The 21997-nt window shown below is 39.2% G+C and overlaps 1 protein-coding gene and 1 long non-coding RNA gene across 4 annotated transcripts in view; one reads left to right on the top strand and one right to left on the bottom strand.

Moving 5' to 3' along the window:
• Window positions 1–21997, top strand: part of SACS (sacsin molecular chaperone) — a 63506-nt gene that overhangs the window by 20126 nt on the left and 21383 nt on the right. For 2 of the 3 annotated variants that reach the window (XM_065050025.1, XM_065050030.1), the window contains 5 exons: window positions 10222–10372; window positions 13240–13327; window positions 16370–16455; window positions 20036–20147; window positions 21414–21560. In XM_065050025.1, the coding sequence (XP_064906097.1) occupies window positions 10222–10372; window positions 13240–13327; window positions 16370–16455; window positions 20036–20147; window positions 21414–21560 (584 nt within the window). Of the gene's footprint in view, window positions 1–9832; window positions 9957–10221; window positions 10373–13239; window positions 13328–16369; window positions 16456–20035; window positions 20148–21413; window positions 21561–21997 lie in introns of those variants that run through there. The other variant, XM_065050014.1, reaches the window with a different exon arrangement.
• LOC135578320 (uncharacterized) lies at window positions 5858–9566 on the bottom strand. The gene is made up of 2 exons (XR_010469819.1): window positions 9363–9566; window positions 5858–9246 (listed from the first exon to the last, which is right to left on the bottom strand). It is a non-coding gene; the product is annotated as an uncharacterized LOC135578320 (long non-coding RNA).

Raw genomic sequence — 21997 nt, 5'->3', positions numbered from 1 at the left:
TTCCACTGGCTTCCTGGATAATTTTGTGAAAATTCAAGAAAGTAATGTATTTTTATTACAAGTTGACTGCAGGATGGAAAATGTGGGGGTTTGAATCTCTCTCTTTTTCTTCTAGAGCAATTAACTAGGCCCTTCTGATGCAAATTTTGTACATTTAGAAATCTCTGAGGTTTAGACATTGTGCAAATTATTCATGCAGCAAGTTCTTCTATTATCCAGTAAGACATGAAGGTCTCTTGTGAAGACCTAGTCTGATGTTCAGCTTGGTTGGCACGAAGGACTAAAATTGGACCAGAGATGGAACTACAGAACTGTCAGGGACCAGAGATGGCAAGTATGGATTGTCCTAGATTAAGATGCAGGGCCAATATTCAGGCTGGAGACTGCATCAGACAGAGGTGGGACTGAAAAAAATCAGGTTTCAGAGGTGGGAGAGGCAAACAGACTTGACCTGACACATAACTGACCTTTACACGTGAATGTCTCAATCTGTTCTGCTCAAAGCAGACTTCTTGCAGTGAGTATTACTCATGCTGCCAACAATTTAAAATTCTATATTTCAATATTGACATTTTTTGATACTATTAAATGATGGGCTTTGTTCCACCTAGATCATAAATGACAAATATCCTGTTATGTCAGTTATATAGTGATTTCTGCTCATTTGTTTTCATGAAGTTTATATTTTTTATGTAACTCTCATTTAAAGTGAGTATCTACTAGACTATGTAGTGATATTTCAAGATCCCCAGTGGAAATTTTTTATTCCAGTATCAGTCAATGACAAAAAATTACAGATCTCAAATATCTTGGTGAAGTATTTTACCTGAACTTCAGCTTTAATAATGATATCATACCTAGTTATTTTTCACAGTAGTCATGTCAGTTTTCAAATCTGTGCAAAATTAGGACTTTAGATACCTACCTTGAAGCAAACATATCAGTTTTAGCAGACCCTTGAGATGTCATATCAAGTTAGTCTGCTTCTCATATTTTGATGTATGCCCTTCTTCCAGCATGTCTTTAGTCCACAGCACATAGATGCTTTTTGGGGCAGGGCCAAGCTTTCATGCTTTTTAGGTTTTTTTGCATGCTGTATATAATAACAGGTACTGTGCTCCCAGCTGGAGCTCCATGGAGTTTATGCAATATATACAAAAAACAGTAGCTAAAGTACCAATTTCCTGTCCAGGTTTTGAAGTTTTAAAACTTTTCCCTTCATTATATATATTTGGTACTATTAAGTTAATGAATGGTAATAGGTGTGCAATTCCCTTAAATTCCCATCCTCAGTACTCTTTCCATAAACATGCAGATGTAATGCAAACGCTTCGAAAAACAACAAAACTTTTTTAGCTAATTAAAATGAGCTTCTCCAGAAAGGCTTCATTGATTATGCTGTAGACAGGTTTAGCTTGCATGTTAGTTTGTGTTAAGCACAAGCTGCCATTAATCTAGCTACTATACATCTACAAAAATCTTTAGGTACTGAAGTGCTTTAAAATGGTCCATGGCGGGAGGGAGGCAGTACAGTCACACTACAGCTTTAGTTAGCACAACCCATCAGCTGCTAATCCAGACATCGCTGACTGGGAAACGATTTATTGCTGCAGTTTTCCTTTTCTGCAGTGTGGCTGCTTCTGTTCAAGATAGGCACAAGCAGGCTAACTGAAGAGAAGCTAACACAGGCTTAGTTAATTTTCCACTTAAGTCACACCCATATTTCAATAGAGATTTTACATAAATTATAATGATGGCCGTATTGTACCTAATCAACTCTTTCCATGAGTGTGTATGTGTAAATATGAATATGTATGCATAATAAATAAGCATACAATCTATTGTACATTTAAAAATCTGCTCTGTAGCCTCTATAGGTGTCCAAGTCCCAATCTCACTTTCCTTAACCTTTGTAGAAAACTCCCTTGACTTCTACATTTTCTGCTTCTCTTGTGTCCAAATATACAGAGGTATGCCAAGCAGCACACCATATATGTTCTGTCACACTGACAGAGATGTAAAAATCAACAATACCATTTCTAAAAGCACCCTGAACTCTGTCTAAATGAGCCAAATTACCTTGAACAATCCAAGTAGTAGGAATTTCATAAATTGGATAATACCACCTATGCTGGTTTGGGCTGGGACAGAGTGTTTTTTTTTTCCATAATAGCTACTGCAGGACTATGTTTGGGATTTGTTCTGAAAGCATTGTTGATAACACAGGGATGTTTTAGCTACTGCTGAGCAGCCTTACACAGGGTCAGGGCCTTTTCTGCTCCTCATACCACCCACCAGCAAGTGAGCTGGGCGTGCACAAGAAGTTGGGACGGGACATAGCTGGGACAGCTGACTCCAACTGACCAACACACCATATGATGTCATGCTCAGCATATACAGTTGGGGGGAAAAAGGGAGGGGGGGATGTTCAGAGTTATGGCATTTGTCTTCCCAAATAACAGTTGCACGCGATAGAGCCCTGCAGTCCTGGAGATGGCTGAACACCTGCCTGCCCATAGGAAGCAGTGAATGAATTCCTTGTTCCACTTTGCTTGCTCACGCAGCTTTTGCTTTACCTATTAAACTGTCTTTATCTCAGCCCATGAGTTTTCTCACTTTTACTCTTCTGATTCTGTCTCCCATCCCAGCGGTGGGGAGTGAGTGAGTGGCTCTGTGGGGCTTAGTTGCCAGCTGAGGTTAAACCATGACACCATCTGAACCAGGGCAAGAGGCAATTGTGGAAGGAGTTCCACTAGTAAATTGGAAAGAAGAGTGAAATGCAGTTGGGGTGTAGGAGGCTGGAGGTACTTGATGTCTTACCCCATGCTACCTTGTGAAGGACAGGGCAGGGAAACATAGCCTCTGATTCCCAATGAACAATTCTGCAACTCTTGTGTACGAGCTAGTGTTTGGAGCAGTATTCACTTGCAGCTATTATACTCGTGTGACTGGAGTTGTCATGTAACCCAGGAATCCTTGTCCCTTCTTGGTTTTTCCAGAAAAGAATGTCCTGCGTCCATTCTTCCCCCTTTTCTCCCTTCCTCTCACTAGGCCTTACATATGGCTCATGTTTCTTCCTCCGTGTCACCCATCCTTCTGTTGTTTGAAGGATAAATTGTTGCGTGTGTTTCTGTATGAAACCCTGTTATGAAGGAGATAAAACTGATACAGAAGTGGTAAAAAGCTAGCATTATCTGAAAGGAAATTTCTCGGTATCATCCGCTACCTGATGTACAGATACTTGCAGAGGTGCTTGAAGTTGTGGCTTTTAATAATTTAAGAAAATTGCATATCTTGAATTTTCTTCTCTTTGATATTCTAGTTTTTTCCAAATACATAGGACTCTGTTCACTGATGACTAGAAAATATTATGAAGCTTTGAAGCATGATGAGATGCAGTATTTAGAAGCAATAGGGATGAAGAAATACTTCTTAAAGTGATTAATGCATGAAGAATCTGGTGCCGCTGATCTCATTTTAGTTATTGAGTGGATTTTCCTCACTTATGTAGAAAGATTATAGCTTTGTTAAGTACTCTAGAATGAAAATAAGAAAAATGTCTTTAGGTTGTATGGAAAAAATACCTCTGATAAGCTGATTACTGCGTGTCCTCAATGGAGGCAAACCCCTAGTCCTGGATTCATTATGGTATTTAGGAAGCTACATTAGGCACTGAAATCAATTTTCAAATTTAGCCTCTGCTTTTTTGATGTTTCAAGGTTAAAGCGGGTGTTCTAAATGTGGCCCTTGTATTGGCACCAATGGCTGCAAGAAAACACCAACAGTAATTTCACATATTGCTTATTAAAAATGTATGCCAACAGCAGCTCTTGCAACATTGAAGTCCCTCCTAATGCAATTCTCTAAAGAGCAGTTGAAGAGTTTATTTTTATCACTATTCTGGTTTAATCGTTTGCACAAATTTAAATGCCATGTATTTTGTACTGGTATTTTGTTGTTTGTACTATCTGGAATAGAAAACCCTGTGATTCTTAGAAATTCACATTTCTAGAGAAATGTTTACTGTCCTATAGTTGAAAGTAAGGTTAGATCCTCACTTTGAGGACTTAATTTAAAATAATCTTTACCTAGAGGTAGATCTAAGAGGCAGTTTTCTGCATTTGAGAAGATTTTTAAATTTTATCATTTATTTGTGCCTTGTTTTGCACAGAATAAACTGAAACAATTTTATGGGTCTTTTAAGTACTTCCCATTAGCATTTGCTTAGTGCCATTGAATAACTGGTTTGAACAGTAAAGCAAATAACTGAGAGATCAAAATCATTACGTGGAAATAAATGGATGGTCCTGGCCTCTGTGCCTTTAAATATTTTCTTTATTTTTAGTAGTATTTAGAAAGTATCCTGTTCTTTTGATATTTGACATTTAGAAACACATCAGCTTGCAAAAGGAATAAGATAATACTTTCCTTCAGTTCTTTAATATTTGACTAAGTCATGGTCCTACAGATAGTTTGCTTTGAAGCTGCCTAAAATGGTTTCACATGAGGAGTGCAGAGTATGAGAATTGATTTAAACTCACTGCACCAATCTATAATAAAATAGTTTCAGCAAATTACATTGTGTAACAGGTTTTAGGGCAAAACTAGGAATTTTGTTTTAATCAAATGCTTCATAGGCCAGAAGGTTTTCTTTTTTTTGTCATTTACATTAGACAGGACTATAGCCACTTCAGTGATTTAAGAAAAAATACTTGTTTTCTGTTACTGGAGCTATTCAAATAAAATAGAAACCTCTCAGTAAGGGGTGGCTTTTCAATGAGTAGCACGTGTCATCAGCAAATGGCAGATTTATTCTCAAACTTCTTGAAAAGGCATTAGCAAGCAAGGATAAAGCAAGCTCCTGCCAGTGACGACAAACCAATTCAACCCCTGGTCTCCAGCTAATGTGAAATATATACCACGTAGTGTTAAAAACATCTACTAGAAACTCTTAAGGAATTAAGAATGAAGGTAAGTGCTTGCTGTGTCACAGCAAGTTTTGATTTCATGTTCGGTGTGCCCTGTCTCATGTCTAGCGGTGGTTGTTGAGCCACTGCTGCTGGGCTGCCAGCTCTGCAGGCTGTTCTGTGCTGCACTGAAGTGTGTTTCCTCCCACGTTACTGACCTAGTAACGCTTGTTTCTTATCACACCGCTCCTCTTGCAGACTCCATTCCACCTTTCTAAGCACAGTGATAAGGGACTCACATCCACCTCTTTTTGCTACTACACATTTACTTTAAATTACTGGAAATATGAGGTCATCCCACAAAACAGAATTTTCTGTTTTCAAGAAAATGTAACTATGAAAATGGCTTTCATTTCATTTTATAAAAATAGTTTAATGTTGCAGAGACTCTTTCATTTTTTATTTTTAATTGCACATCCCTTCTTGTAGAGGTTATATGACCTCATTCTGAACACTTGTTTATAGCCACGGGAAAATTTTCCATATATATTTTTAAATCTAAATGCTGTTCTGCTTGGAAAAATAGTTATAAAAATTATATCATAGGAATTTCTATATGTAGTATTTAAAAATTCTGAACTTAGTCCCAATCCCAATCATTTTAGATTTAAAAGATGCTTTTTTCTAACTGCCATGGCTACAAAACTCTCACCTAGTCAGGTCAGATGGAATGTTTTACATTGTCATGTACAATCATTAATATTAGAGTAGTTCACATACAAATATATATGTGATATATTTAACTTCACTAGGATTACACAGCTTCTGTAGTTCTGTTTTCTAAAGGCATAAGCAAGATTAAAAATTAAAAGAAAAAATTGTTTTTTGTTATGAAAATCTGCAGACTGGAAGCTGTACTCCTTTTTGTTCAGACAGTAATATCTATATAATCACTTTTCTAGTACATTTTTATTTAGATATCAGGAAAAAAAATAAGGTTTACAAAGGTCACTGTAGTAAGCTGTGAAAAAGACAAGGGATAAGAGGATATGTATAAATCACTTTGTAATAAAAAGGGGATTTATATTCTACATTCCTTGCCAGATAAGTGGCCAGAATGTTGCTGATAGAAATCAGCATTATAATTAATGCTGTAGGAGTGGCTTTAAATTCCAATTACCTTTCTGCAAATAGGCTTCTACTGAAACTGTACTTGGAATACTTCTGCTTTTTTGTGTCCGTTTGTTTGTAGAGTTTGAGAAGAGCTTGTTTTTCCCCAGCAGTGTTCACTTTACTCATCTTTGTTACTTAAATCAGTGCCTCCTCTTGTTAGGAGGCTATGCCATGAAATCGGTAATTTGCAACTTTAGCATCACTGAAATCAGTGCGAGTCTTGCTTATTATCATCAACTGCAACATCAAGCCAATAACTAAAATGGGATGTTGCCCCCTGGAAGGGGCCAGAGCTTGAAGGGTAAAGGCACAGCTCACGTCTAAAACACTCAAACAAAATGTCCTTGTCCATTTTGCCTGTGGGGAGTTGTGCCTGGTTTATGAACCATGCCTGATCATTGTCCTGAAGACTGGTGGTGGTTATGGGACGAACTGTGCCAAGAAGCATGCCAACAATTAAACACTGCGGCTGATCAAAGGGCTGCATTGGAAGACATGCCCTAGCCATGCTTGCTCTATTAATACAGAGGTATTAAGAGGATGAGCATCTTTCATCTATCTGGATGGGCAGGGAAAAAAACAACCCAAAGGCAGGAATTATTAAAAGGGGAAAACAGAATAGACAATGCATGATAAAAGAGAGACAAATGAAAGATGCCCCATAGTAAATAGCAATGGGACATTCATTCCTGCCAGTATGAAAAAAACAGTCTCCCTTGTAACTGGAGGATCAGATTTATAAGTGGAACAGGTATGGCTAATTTTCAGGAGCTCAGGAGTCCAACTCTTTTGTCCAGAACATTGCACAGTTCCAGTTCTTTATCACTGGTTCCTCCCAACTCCTCCACCTCTACAGCAGAGGTCACATACTAGAGAGAAGCTGTGGTACCCAGAGTTTTTTCCTCCAATATTAATGATAAATCACCACAGTACATAATTTGGGAGTATTGCCTTGTCATGTGATGTGACAGGGCTTGATGAACTTGAGCCAATCATTGACAGCACAATTGTTTAGGCCCCTGAATGTCCCACCATTTGAGATGTTCTGTATAGAGAGGTGGCTGTTAGGTGAGATGGCTGTTTCTCACCAGGGTCCCACTCAAACAACTATGAATGCTTCAGTAAATGCTAAATCACTCCTGTGATCTCAGCTGGCAAAGAAGAACTTGATTTTGCCAGTGTGGCTTGGAGGTTAAACTGGTCTGGAGACTGTTTTAGTACCTGATAGGGATCAGTCTGCATCAGGTTTCACCCATTCCATCTGGTCCAGTCATCCACACTTGTACCCCTCCTCCCACACCCTTCTGCAGGTAGTATATTCCCTTGGTATCAAGACACAAAAGACCCCAAACCAAACAACCAACCACCAAAAAACCCACATTAAAGACTGGAAAGCAGCCTTCTCATTCACTTGGACATAGTATGAAAAAATCCATGATGATAAACTCTGAAGGGAATGTAACAATATGCGAAGTTAAAAAAAATGAAATGGTGCAAAATTGAAGGAAGCCCTAAAGTAAAGCAAACAGTTATATCCGTCTTGTTTAAGATAAAACAGTTTTTATATTATTTCTGGTGAAGGCAGGATCAGACCTACAAAATTTCTAACATTTTCTTATAATCCTGTAGTATTCAATATACAAATATTGCTGATTAATGAAATAAGATGTTGCAGCTCTGGCAAAGCTCAGATTCTGTAGACAGTAGATATTATGCTGGATCCTGATCAACCTGACCTTGATGAGTTTTAAGCTTCCTTCCATTTTAGTGGCTCATTTCTTCCTAGCTTGATACACTTTCTGCGAACAGGTACATTTTGTCTTTTCCCACCTCCACAGAAACTCTGCTGTCTGTTGCTGCCAAGTGGCAGTTTTAACTCCCTGACACTGAGTGAAGTCAAATAGTTTAGTTATGCACTGGAACTGAGGACCTGTTTGAATTAAATGGAATTGTTGGCTGGAGGTCTGTAGTCCATCTTCTTGCTCAAAGCAGAAGGATCACCAATACTGGATCAGGTCAGTCATGGCTAAGTCTTGAAAATCCCATACAAAGAGTGCTGCTGGACAACCCATGCCAGTACTGTGCTACTCTCTCAGTGACAGGTTTTTTCCTATTGTCCAGTGTGAAACTCCCAAGCTGCACTTTGTTGCCACTGACCCGTGCTAGTCTTGCACTACTAAGAAGAGTTCAGTTCCATTGCCTTTGTAACTGCTCTTAAGGTAGTTGTGAGTTGTTACTATATTACACCTTAGTTTCCTATTCATCAGTTTAAACAAGCCCAGCTCCTCCCATCTTCTTCTTGTAAGTCACATACTTGGGTGCCTGACCACGTTAGTAGTTATCTGCTGGGATCTGGAACTGAGAAAGTGCATAACATCACATTCTGGTCACAATATTCTAGATCCAGCCTCATCAGCACTGAGCAGAGGTTCACTACCCTTGATATGCTGGTCATCCTTTTTCTGGAGAGAGCACATTGTTGACTCATCATCAGCCTGGTATCCCCCAATTCCTTTGAAGCAGGGCTTTTATTCAGCCCATCACTGATGCACAACCCATGGTCCCAGGTGCAGAACTTTACACACAACGAAGCTTGGAGGTTCCTGTTTCTCAAGGTTGCCTTAGCTCATTGAGATCACAGATAGATTAAAGCTGTTTTCAGGAGAGAGCACACTTTCCACAAGTCTTGAATGGCATGAGGACATACCATACACCTTATGAGCCAAAGTAGAAGACAGAATCACAGAATGGTTGGGGTTAGAAGGGACCTCTGGAGATCATCTAGTCCAACCCACCTGCTAAAGCAGGTTCACCCAGAGCAGATTGCACAGGAATGTGTCCAGGCAGGTTCTGAACGTCTCCAGAGAAGGAAACTCCACATCCTCTCTGGGGCAGCCTGTGCCAGTGCTCTGGCACTCTCAAAGTAGTTTTTCCTCGCACTCAGACAGAACCTTCTGTGCTTCAGTCTGTGCCCATTGCCCCTCATCCTATCATTGGGCACCACTGAAAGGAGTCTGGTCCCATCCTCTTGACACCCACCCTTGAGATATTTATAAACACTGATGAGATCCCCTCTCAGGCTTCTCTTCTCCAGGCTGAACAGACCCAGCTCTCTCAGTCTCTCTTCATAGGAAAGGTGCTCTAGGCCCTTAACCATCTTCGTAGCCTGAATAAATATTAAATAAATAAATAAATATTCATGATCAATCAAATGACAGACAAAAGAGCAGAAAAATTAGGTTTCCTTCTGTGTTCTGCATACTTGAAAAACAAAAGGTTTACCAGGTGTAACTTCGCGTGCCCCATGCGGTGGTGCCTGAATGCCGAGAACTACGTGCAGTGTCAGCGCCGGCCTGCCCGGCTGCAGGAGGAATGTGGCTGCGGTAACGCCTCTGGATCCCAGCGTTAGTCACGGCTCCGGCAGCCCCACGCCACACACGCACCGCCGGCCAAGCCAAGCCACCTCCTCTCCCGCCCGCGGAGCCCCGGCTCGCTCCGCCGAGAGCTCCGGCAGGCAGCGGGAGCGACGAGTCCCACGAACTGGGCCGCAGGAAGCCGCCCGCAGCTCCGCGGAGCCGGGACACTCCGTCTGCAGGGTCTCCCAGCGCAGAGGCAGAGCCGAGGGCGGCGGACGGGCCGGGCCGCCATCCGCTGCGGGGACCCGCTGAGAGACCGAACCAGGGGCATCTGTCAGCCGCTGCCTCTGCTTTCACGGCTGCCTCTCCCTTCGCTCACCGTTTCCTCTTCCTCCGCGGCGCAGCCCTCGGGGCCGGCCCCTCCCTTTCGCCGTGCGCAGCCCCACCCCTTCCCCATGTGGGGAGCGGCGGCGGCCGCAGCGGTAGCGGCTAACGGTTCTTTGTGTGCCGCGGCGGGCATGTGAGTGCCGGCGGGATGGGATGGGGCGGGAGGCTGCGGGCGTGCGGCGCTGCGGGAGCGGCTGGGCTCGCAGGCTCGGCTGGGCTCGCAGGCCGGGCGGCTCTTTCCCCGCGGAGAGCGGGCAGGCGCCCGCCCGCCCATCCCGGTACCCGCGCGTGCTCCGGTACCCGCCTCGGGCCTCCCGGATGCCCGAGGGGGAGGGCGAACAGGCGGCAGGACAGGGCGCTGCGTGTCTCTCCTCAGCTGGTGTCTCGTTTTGTCGCAGGCTGGCCCGGGTGACCGTCCTCCATGACTGCCTGGGCTGCAGGACCTTCGAGCTGCCGCCTTCCGCGGCGGTGCGGGACGTGAAGGCGCGGATCGAGGCAGAAGGTGGCTTCCCCTGCGCCGAGCAGCGGCTGTGGCACCGCGGAAGAGAGGTAAGGAGGGGCAGCGGGGACACCTCCGCTCAGCTGGTGGCCTCCCACACCGCCGTGGTGCTGGAAGTCCCCACCGGCTGCCGTTTGCATCCTGCCGGGTGCTCTGGTGTGTGTGACCTCAGGTGTGAGCCTGTATTGCAGAGGAAGGAGGTCGTTTGGACAAGCAGCTAACCTTCCCTTGTAGTCGACCGTGCCAGCTTTAATAATTTGAGTTTATGTGTCTTTTTCTGACATAATCCATGTGCTTTATCCTTATTTCTCTTGGGGGTCATCAGAAGATTCACGTGAGAGTGCTTATGTGCTTGTTCTGTCTTCCTTTTGATCTTTAGTTGATTTTCTACCTGCTCACCAGCTTCAACAGCAGAGTTGACATCACCATGACAGGAAGCTCTTACATGTAAAAAATTGAGGTCTGGATGCAGGAGGCAGAGTCAAATGAATGACCTTGTTCTATTGAAGGCGTCAGCCTGGGGTTACTGTTTCGGTACTGCTTGGCATTCTTCTAGACACACTTTTGGGAAATGGGAACCTGGAGATGTTGGTGGGATGGGATGAGTAGAGGCAAGAAAAGGAAAGGAGGTTGAAAATTAGGGTTAAATAGGGCGAGAGGACTTGCAAATGTGTAAAGGGAAACGGTTTTGTGGCCTTTCAATATATAAAGGGGGTTTATAAGAAAGGAGAGAGATTATAAATTAAGGCCTCTAGTGACGGGATAAGGGGCAATGGTTTTAAACTGAAAGAGGGTAAGTTTAGTTTGGATACTTTTATCATGAAGGTGGTGAAACTCTGTAACAGGCTGCCCAGAGAAGCTGTGGATGTTCCATCCGTGCAAGTGTTCAAGGCCAGGCTGGATGGGGCTTTGAGCAACATCGTCTAGTGCAAGGTGTCCCTGTCCATGGCAGGGGGCTTGGACTAGGTAATCTTTAAAGATCCAACCCAAACCATTCTATTATGCTAGGAAAGAACTAAATGTTAGTAGTTGTATTGCTCAAGAACTTAGATGGGGGACACAAGTAATCTTTGAGTGCTCAGGTTTTCAAACAAACCGTCCACATAGTTTATCTTTTATTTTCTTGCCTGGTTTGGTGTGTCCTTGAATTTGTTCTCTCCAGGCCTACCTGTTTTGGGAAGAACGAGATCTGTACGTCACTTTCTAAAATTCATCTGAAAGCAAAGATCAGAACAGCACTCTGGCACAGAAAACTATGTTTTGGCAGGGAACAGTCAGTAAGCAGACTGTAACAGCTATTCTGATTTTTTTTTTTTTAAAGATTAAACTAAGATACATATGGTAATATTTGTACCATATTAATTTTGAAAATATTTTATAAACTTTTGAATGATCAAATTATTTTTTAATTTACTGAGGTAACAAAATCATCATCAGTAAATGTTTTTCCATTAAAGCTACTGCATGCAATTTACAGATATTAAGTAAAATCCAGTATATTGTTCTCTCATAGTTCAAATGTTGGATTATTAATTTGAATCTATTGATTCTCCTACTTTCTGCCAGTGTTTTGCTACAAGAATCCTACCTGAGAAAACTCAGGTATTGTATCCCTTTAATACTTGATGATGGATTACAGCGTTCTGTGGATTCTTTTTAATTTTAATGAGTCCGGAGTGGGTGGTATACTCACTTTAAGCTATGTTACATCTTGAGACAAGATAGTCTTAAGAGTAACATTTCTGTAGGAACTTAAAATAAACACACTGTTGTTGTAAGTACTATTTAAAACTTGATTAAGTAAAAGGGAATATGACTTTTTTCTTATTAATGTTTTAAAATTATGACTACATACTGTGGACTAGGACAGTCTTTTGCTTATTGAATGTAGTTAGATTCTAAGCATCAACATCTGTGCAAGCACCAGTTTCTCTCTAGTGATCTGTTTTTACCTGTTGAAGTGAGGAAGTAATCCTGAACTTTGTTATAAACGGAGACTAATAAAACAATATAATTTAACACAATAAATTTTTAATATAGTTTACTATAAGTGGAAGCTAGTTTGGATTGGTTAAGTTTCTAATTAGCACAGCACAACTTCTAATTCTACATTTGTTTTTGTGGTATGCGGTATCACATCACATTGTACCTGACTGTTTTAGCATCACATCATATATGACTGGGACACACATATAATATGAAACTAGAATTGCAACAAAACCATAATGTGCTATGATTACTGAATAGCTTTTCCTGTTAGGGAATTTATTGCTTAGTTTCCCCAGTTTCTCTGTGGTCTTCCTGGTGAAGTCCGTAGATCTGCATGGAGAGGTAGTGGGGAGATGAGGCTGTCAAAGTTTTCAGAGGTGTTTCTGTGACATAGTTTTGTCTCTACGCGTTCTATATTGTTAGCTGCTTTGAGCTGATACTACTTGTTTTAAAACTCCTATGAAATTGCACACCCCTATGTACTTTTTTGGAGTACATAGACCACATACTTCCTGTGTATCTTTATTTTTTTTAATGTACGTGCGCCTTAGAACAATATCTGCTTTAGTCATATGCTTCCAGAAGTTCCCAGAACATAGAACTATTCAAATGTGAAAACAGGCGGTCATGCCTTGCTCTTGGTATGCTTCTACAGGCATTTTTTCCACCTGATTTTTTTGTGGCTGGTTTCTTTTGGTCCTGTAACTGACAAACTGATACTTCCTCTGAGGACTATCAATAGGCAAGGGAGACAAACCTAGACATGGACAAATGAAAGTGCTGCTCAAACTGAGTACTGAATGTTTCAGAGTATTTGTGTACTTCCAGATAAAACCAAACTTAATAGAAAATATATATAGGAAATGAAGCTACAGTAAACTATGCTGCAGAATGTTCTGATCAAGATCTATCTTATTTTTTATTACAGTTATCTGATGGTATTAGGATTGTGGATCTTCAGAAGTCTCAAAATCAAGTTTTTCTGAATCTTCAGTCAAAAGGGTTAAAAGGAGGAGGTAGGAAAAATACTTGTCTCTGTTTATCAAAGCATTTTGTAGTGTAGTCTGGAGTTAATTGAAACGATTCTTCTCTTTAAATTGGAAACAATTTTCTCGCAGATCTTAGGTATCATTTTACTTGTTCTTTTCATTTTGCTCCAGGAAAATCAAACTTCTCCTTTTAAGTGCCTTGGTGCTTTTTTTCTTTGTGATTTCATATGTACAAATTAGAATATTGTTTTCCTTTGCCACTAATGAAACTTGCCTCGCAGTAGTATTAATAGCTGCCTTGTCTCAGATAAAATAAGTGAAGTACTTATAAGCAATTCAGATACTGAAAGGGTATCTTTTCAGTAACCACTATGTAGAAAACTATAGCATTAATAAAAATATTTTGATTTCTTCTGATTTTTTGTTTGTTTTTATTTTAATTCTGTATGTTTAGTTACATTTTTATTACAAAAATTGCTGATATATCTGTATGATATCCTGGATTAGATTATGATACCTGAATATCTTCAGAAGTGCTCTGATTAAAATCTGCAATGATTGTGTTACTTGTTTGCTAATGCTAATATTCTTTTAATGATAAATTTATTATAAGGGAATGAAAGAAATGCTAATGAGATGGTAGGCTGAAGAAAGAGACCCTTCTTTTCATGCAGATATGTTATTTGATACCACAAAATGCTGGTGTTTTTTAGCCTATGTAAGTCATGAATGCACTGCCTGGTGGTTTTCTAGTGACAGAGAGTAAATAAGTGTTTGTATATTAGCCAGAAATTAATGTTCACATTCTCTAGAATGTGCAATGGTTAGAAAACATCTATGGAAATGGACCTCACGGTTCTATGGATCAAACATTTTTCTTCCATTCTTGACTGTATGATCTGATAATTTTTTGCTGTACGTAAGCTGTGCTAGACTAAACAAAGGTTTTTTTCTATCGTGAGCCGCTTTTTGCTGTGCAAGTATATGGATAAGATAGTGTAGTAGTGCTAAGAAATCTTTAATGGGAAAGAAAAAATGTTGCTGTTTTTCATGCCTATGAGTGGAGTATTTGACTGTGGGATTTTCTTAGGGATATCACTCTAAGCAGTCCATGTTTAGGTAAAGCACTTAACTTTTTCTGGCCCACAGCTCTGATGTAAGTCAATGTAAAACCTCTAAAGGCTTTAGTACCACCAGCCTTTTGTGTTTCTTCTGGAGTCTGTCAGTTCTGAGATTTTTCCTTACAGCAGATAAATCAAGGAAGGCCCTGTATTTCTAACTGCAGGAAGTGCATGGTCAGCAGAGCCAAGCACGCTATTTGCAGAATTAATCTGAAGATCACCCATGTCACCTCTGTGTTCATTCATTGCTGGTGTCTGTCACATAATGCATGATCTTTTCATAAGATCGCAGAATAATTCATGCTAGAAGGGACAACAGGAGGTCTCTATTCCAGACTTCAGCACCAAGCAGGGTCAGCTCTGAGGTCAGACCAGGGTCCTCAGGGCTTGGTCTGGTCCAGTTTGGAAAGCCTCCAGGAATGGAGACTGCACAGGCTCTCTGGGCTGCAGTTCCAATGCTTAACTGTACTTACTGTGGAAAAGGTTTCTCCTTCAGATGTGTGGCAGAAGTTTTGTGTGAAATATGACAAGCTCTAACACTTAACAAAAATCAGTTCAGCCTTTGATAGGGTGCAGTAAGTCATGATCTCATGATAAAGTAATTTTTGTGACATACATAGGACAGCTATGCTATTAGATGTAAAGAGTTACAATAATGTCTATCTTAAGTGCTATCACTTAAAAGTTAGTTGTCTGGTTTTGTGGTTCCCATAGTGAAATGTGTTGTAGTTTCCATAGTGAAATGTGTTGTTCAAACACTTCCTCCTGCCTGCCCAATTCGGACTTAGAGAAGATTGGTTTCTTGATTTTAGAGAATTTCTCCTAAGAAAAGAAACACCAAAACTTTCTTACTATTCATCAGCTCACCTTATTTTGGAAGCTTGCATGTTGACTTACATATACTTCTGTGTAATGTAAAAATAATAGGAGAACTTATAAATACTTTCCACACTTCCAGCTGTGAGTTGTCATTTTTTTTTTTTTAATTGATACTATTAAGCTACTTTAAATAAAGAGTGATAAGAAAATTTTGGAAAGAAAAGATCTTGGGTGTTTTCTCAGCAAATAGACCTCTCGTATCTGTTTCATTTTTTCTACATTGCTGAGGATTCTGTGGAGGGGGTTTTTGTTTGTTTTATTCTATAATACATATAATGTATGTGTGTTTGAATCTATAGTTCATAAACACATGTATGCAGAAGGGGAGGTATGAATAACTTTAAAGGGAAGTGATGCAGCACCAGTAGAGTCAGTTTTCTTTGTGGGGATTGCATCATTAATATTTGAAGCACGTTTTAGAGGTTTGGATTTAGGGAGCTGCTCTTCAGTCTCAGACTGGAGTTTGAATTGAATCCTTTTATTCTGTGATAGACTCTTTCTCTTAGAGCAGAACTTCATAATGCTTGGTAGTACCTTTCTGAGACTCTTCCCTCCTGTGCTGAGCCCAGGGAACACCAAAGCCAGCACCAGGCCCAGCATCACCATGTGCCAAAAGAGGAGGTATCCAGTGGAGCCAAACTGTACTGTGCCTCTCTGTAGCTGTCAGGAGGGATTGTCACTGGCTACAAAAACATTACAGCCGCTGCTGCCCTAGAATGCTGTCCTGCTACTTAAAAAGTAGTAGTCCTTTACAAGTTGCTATATTTAACCTCCAGTAGTTGGAGCTGAGATATAACAAATGCAAAGACTTAGCCCCCAAATTTTTTTCATCCAGATATGAAATAGTATGCTGACATTAACATCAAGACTGCTATTTTATTTTTAATAAAAATGTTTATAATGTAGTGTTTTTGCAGTCGATTTTGGAAATAGCAAAGTTGTACAATATCAGCCCTTGAGTTAATTAAAAAAAAAAAATCTCTAAAGTCACAGTAATTGTTCAGGGAGTATTTTTTTAACCTGGAACTAAATGCATAGTATCATAATTAATTTTTGGTTGTTTTTTTAGGTCGTTTTGGACAAACAACTCCACCACTTGTTGATTTTCTTAAGGATATTTTAAGAAGATACCCAGAAGGAGGACAGATTCTTAAGGTATACAACAAATGGTATTTTTAGCAGTCCTTTCGTATGCCTTACATAATACCATTAGTTTAACACTTTCCAGCAAACCTTGCGGTTGTCATATCTCATTAGATATTCATATTAGTGCAGGAGAGACATGTTTCCATTTCTGTGGACAATGCAAATTGAATTGGGTGGCGTTTTATTTTGTGTGTGTTTATCTTCTCTGAGTTTTCTTGTCACAGATGCCATTGTAATTTATAAAAAAACAGAGATAAAATGCAGATGTTATAATTAAGTCAGGCTTTGTGCGGTACTTTCTGTAAGCAAGCTATCTAAAATGTTTATTTTGCTTGTTACTTTATTATTCATCTCTTCTACAAGCTATGGTAAACCCACATGATAATACATACAAACTTTTGGGAGAGGTTATCCTAGGATAAGATTGGGATAAAATGAAGGCTTTAATACAAGATTTTGCTGGAGAGATTATTGGTAGCTAAATATATTTTCCCCAGTGAACTATGACAGTGTCACAAAGTTTTATCATTAGACTAAGAACACTTTTTAAATTAGAATCTTTGAGTAGCTTTTGAGAGACTTGCTCTAGAGTGATAAGAATAACAAACCCATCAGTTTTATGTGGCCTGAAAAACATTTTTAGTTTAGATATTGGTTCTTATAACAAAAGAATGTCACAGGATTTTCTGAACTGAGGTTGGTGTTCTTTATGGTGTTTTATCATGGATCCAGGAGACTTCAAATTATGCAACAGTAGTGCATGTTATGTTGTGATGCTCCACATTTGAATGTTATGTGTACAAGCCTGACAATGGAAGTGACGACCTTGATTTAAGCACTAAAATTTTTTTGGTAAATAGAATGGTACACTGGTAGACTGCTGTTCACCCCACCTTTACACATGGCTGGAGCACATCTCCTGTGAATAAAGGCTGAGAGAGTGGAGGTTGTTCAGCCTGGAGAAGAGAAGGCTCTGGGGACACCTTATTGCGGCCTTTCAGCATACGAAGTGGCCTATAAAAAAGATGGAGAGAGGCTTTATACCAAGGCCTGTAGTGACAGGACAAGGGGCAGTGGTTTTCAGCTGAAAGAGGGTAGGTTTAGATTGGACATAAGGGAAAAATATTTTTACAATGAGGGCAGTGAGACACAGGAACAAGTTGCCCAGAGAAGTTGTGGATACCCCATCATTGGAAGTGTTCAGGGCCAGGTTTTATGGGGCTTTGAGTGACCTGGTCTAGCAAAAGATGTCTCTGCCCAGAGAGAGAGGGGGGGTTGGATAAGATTATCTTTGAAGGTCGCTTCCAACACAAACTGTTCTATGATTCTCTGATCTGAAACAATACAGATCATCTTAAATTCGTCAGGTCCTGCAAGGGGAAAGACAGGTATCTGTAGAAGATGATTTGTTTTGTTTATCATAGCTTCCTATGATAACATCTGGAAGTGCCAATTTGATTTTTTGGAAGAGCATCTGGGGTGGTTAGTTCATAGTTGGATATTAAACTTCTCATCCAGAATGCTTCACCACGTGGATGTTAGGAGATTCATTTCCTTAATGTGTGGGAACACTAGGCTCTAACTAATGGGGTTTGGTACAGATATAAGTGTATATCTATTTGTATATATAAAACACACCCATACAAATGGTGACAGATGATGAGAGTTCCTGCTATATCTTGGAAGAGCTTATTTGCAACTGTGGAACTAGAAGTTGATTATTTTTAGTGTGAATGCTTAAGATAAGCATAACTTCAATTGTTTTGGCAAGCTGCTTCCTGGATGTGTTCTGAGCAGTGTCCATTCATAGGATGGGTGCTTACATTTTTACTGTTTCCCAGTACTAGTTAAATCTCTAAGATGTGTTTGAATCATGAAGGGTTCAGGCTTTTGTAACAACTTAAATCCAATTTTTCATTCCAATGTGAAGAAATAAGATAACATCTTTAGAAATCAGATAGGTACATTGAAAAGTAAAAATATTCTTGTTTTCATTATTTATAATTTAGAGTTAAGAGACTTTTAGGGAGGGGTTACTGTCAGGAATTTTGCTGATCTGTTAAAATGAATTTCACTGTTTGGAGTCTTCAACTACAATGCTGTTACAGCTGAATGTACCAGATGCTCCGTGTGCCACAGCATGAATGCAAGTCTCTCACTACATGGTGGTTTCTGTACCTATTATTTAATGTTTCTAGAGGCTTTGGCTATCTTTTCTTGAATGATTATTCTAATTATTTTAGAAGAAGAGTTGCATATTTTTTGTAATTAAGTACTTCATGGAGATCCTTTAAAATGTATTATGTATGCTGAACTGTGGGTATATTTCTTGCTATCTCATCTTGCTTCAAAATTATGTAGAAGTAACAATATAAATGTATTTTGGTTAGTTGTGTGATGTGCTTTATAGACGGAACATACTGTTACAAAGTGAAAAATTGAGGGGTTATAGTTTTGAAACCAGATATTAGATAACAATGAGCTTATTTTACTGTCAACAGTAGATTAGAATGCAGCCTAGTCTGAAATAACTGCTACTATTTGATGTATTTTTAAAGTAAAGGTTCATCTTGCTAGCAAGTCTTTTATTTTTGTGCATAATTGAATGAAATTTATGTTGTATGAATACATTGGATGTGTTGTGATGTACCTACATAGCTTTTGAATTCAGCTGAGATACTTTCTTGTGTCGAACTTAAATATACTCCCACAAGCACACACAGGTGTGTGTGTATATACGTATGTATAGGTGTGCATCTTTGGAGCCCTGGTACACCTTGATTCAATGTAAACAGAGCATTTTGTGAATGTATTTTTAATCATGCTTGCATGTCTGCAGTGTATAGTGCTATTTATATCAATGGGACTGGATAGCCGTATTTTCTTAATGATACTATTTACAGGGCTAGTTTATTGTCATTTTAGTTCCTAGAGTTTTCCATAGCTCTTACCACTACTAATTCTGTTTAACATAATCCTCTTCCCAGTCTATGGGCTTCATTCAACTGGTGATCTCTCTTGGTTCATGATTTACAGAGTTACTGTTCAGAACTGTTCTGTAGACCTTTGCTGAAAGGGTGCTGGGAATGGGCACTTTGGCTCTTGAACAACTGGTTCATACTGTGAAATGTTAACTTAAATGTAATCGAGCTGATGTAAAGCAGAGTGCTGTGTATTACCTTTTTATGCCTTGTTGCCTCAGTTGTCTTAAGGCTGTTTTGTGGGCTTAACGTTAAATTTTTCTTCTGCCATTTTGCACTGTTTTGAGAGTTGTACAACTCTGATTTGGGATAATATATTTATAGTAGTAACAGTTTAGTAGCTTATTTCTAAACTATAACTACTGATTATGTATGGTATTGGAGCTCCAAATTCAAATCACTTCTATAGTATTTATCTGAATATTCATTTTGTAATTATTTCTGTTTTCATTGAGGTAAACCAGATAAAATTATTTTGGTTGGAAAGCAGGAAAACAATTACACCTGAGACAATTGCTTTATTATTTTCTACTGTTTAAGTTGGAAATCCATTGCTAGAATCTGTACAACATTACTGCATTATACTTTCTTTTTTTTCCCTGTCTCAGGAACTGATACAGAATGCAGAGGATGCTGGTGCCACAGAGGTTAGGTTTTTGTATGATGAAACTCAGTATGGAACAGAAACTCTATGGTCAAAGGACATGGCACAATATCAGGGTAAGTAAAATCTGTATTAATTTTGGCCATTATTCTTCAATATGCATGTAGTTCTGTTTGTTTTCTCCTTTCCTTATGGAGATTACTTCATTGCTACTTCTACCTTACTAGGTGTGTATTTTGTGTGTGTTCTAATGTTGATAATTCTTTTCCAAAGCCACTGTTTCATATTGAAGGCCTTATGCTGTCCTCTTGCAGGTTGTTAGTAGCGTTTTTCCAGCTACTTCCAGTTAATATTGGTTGAGAAGGAGTAAAACAGAACGTGAAGACTAAGTCAATTCTCCCAGGGTGACTGTGTGTCCTATAGTTCACTCTATATCCCAAAATACAAGAAAGGATTTTTAGTAGAGCAAGTAAACAAGATTTAATAAGTAAGACCTAGGATAAAAGAATTCTTGGGGCATTAGACAACCATTTTCAGATTTTTTACATATTAACCTCTACCTTTTGAGAGCTATCTCCAGTTCTTAATGTAAAAATGACCCTACCTCTCTACATTTCAGCACTTTCCAGGCAGTTCTGTTTGCTTCCCCATCTTTCATTCTCTCACCCTTATACCAAACTTTTCTCCATGCAAAGGTTTTTACATCATCTAATACAGCTTTGTGTGATAAGTGTCCATTATGTATTTATCAAACAAATTAATTTGCATAATAATCCCAAAAGGCATTCAGTTGTGATATGAAGATTTCAATGATGAATGACCCAATAGTTCTTTTTCTCTAGCTTTGTTTTTTTTCAGTTGTTAATCAGCCTCATTATGTCTTTTAATTTGAATCTGTCTGTCTTACTTTCTAGACACAGGTTATTGTCATATCTTGCCATGTATTCCCTTCCAGTGGAGGTATTAATAGACTGTGATGAGTACATCTTTCAACATCCTTTTGATAGACTGAACAGATTGAGTTTAAGCCTTGTGCCACAGGACATGTATTCTTTCAGAAGTTCTGTTGTTTTCTGCTTTCTGTTCAGTTTTTCAGAATAATTCTTTTAAAATGTGGACACCAGAACTAGATACTACATCAGAATATAAACCTCTTAAGTACCATATACAGAGGTAAATCCAACTTGCTTCTGTTTTTGCTGCTACCCTGTACCTCACTTTCATCACTAAGCATAATTTGATGTCAGCTTGGGACATAGCTTCCCCATTGAATTTGCACATGCATAGTTTAAAGACATAATTTCTCAGTTCATTTCCTAGAAATTTTTAACAGTAAATAGTTTTCTTCTGTCATCTTTTTAATGCTTGCCTATTTATTATAGGGCCAGCATTTTATGCATACAATGATGCAGTTTTCACCCCTGAGGACTGGCATGGTATACAGGAAATAGCAAGAAGCAGGAAGAAAGATGATCCCCTGAAAGTTGGAAGATTTGGAATTGGCTTTAATTCAGTTTATCATATAACAGGTACTCTCAGTAGATATTTTAAAACGAAAATGTTGAAGCTTTAAATTGGTTAATTGTTTTAGATATTCATCAAGAACTTAATATTTTCTCAATAGTGCATTTTTAAACTAGATCCTTGGCTAAGTTTCCTTAAGAAATGTTCTTATTTTTCTAAAACTCTGTAAGGTGTCCTTTGGATTTTGAAGGTTTTTGGAGGAGATTTGTTTCTTCTAGTAACATCCTTATGTACTTAGTTTGTTATATTGAAATGAACATTCCTTTACACTATTATTTCAGTTATGCACAGTTGTTCATTTTACAGAGGCCCATAATACAGGGTAGGTATGCAAGCAGACATGAAAGTTTAGACTAGACTCAGATTTTATGCAGGTTCTTTATGTAATTAGCAGGTATTGTATTTCATGCTAGAAAAGATATTCCATAATAGAGCTGTATGT

The sequence above is a fragment of the Columba livia genome, chromosome 1 (genome assembly GCF_036013475.1).
Source record: "Columba livia isolate bColLiv1 breed racing homer chromosome 1, bColLiv1.pat.W.v2, whole genome shotgun sequence".
NCBI classification, from domain to species: domain Eukaryota; kingdom Metazoa; phylum Chordata; class Aves; order Columbiformes; family Columbidae; genus Columba; species Columba livia.
Note: the sequence above shows the minus strand (reverse complement) of the source record. Positions and strands in the feature narration are given on the sequence as shown.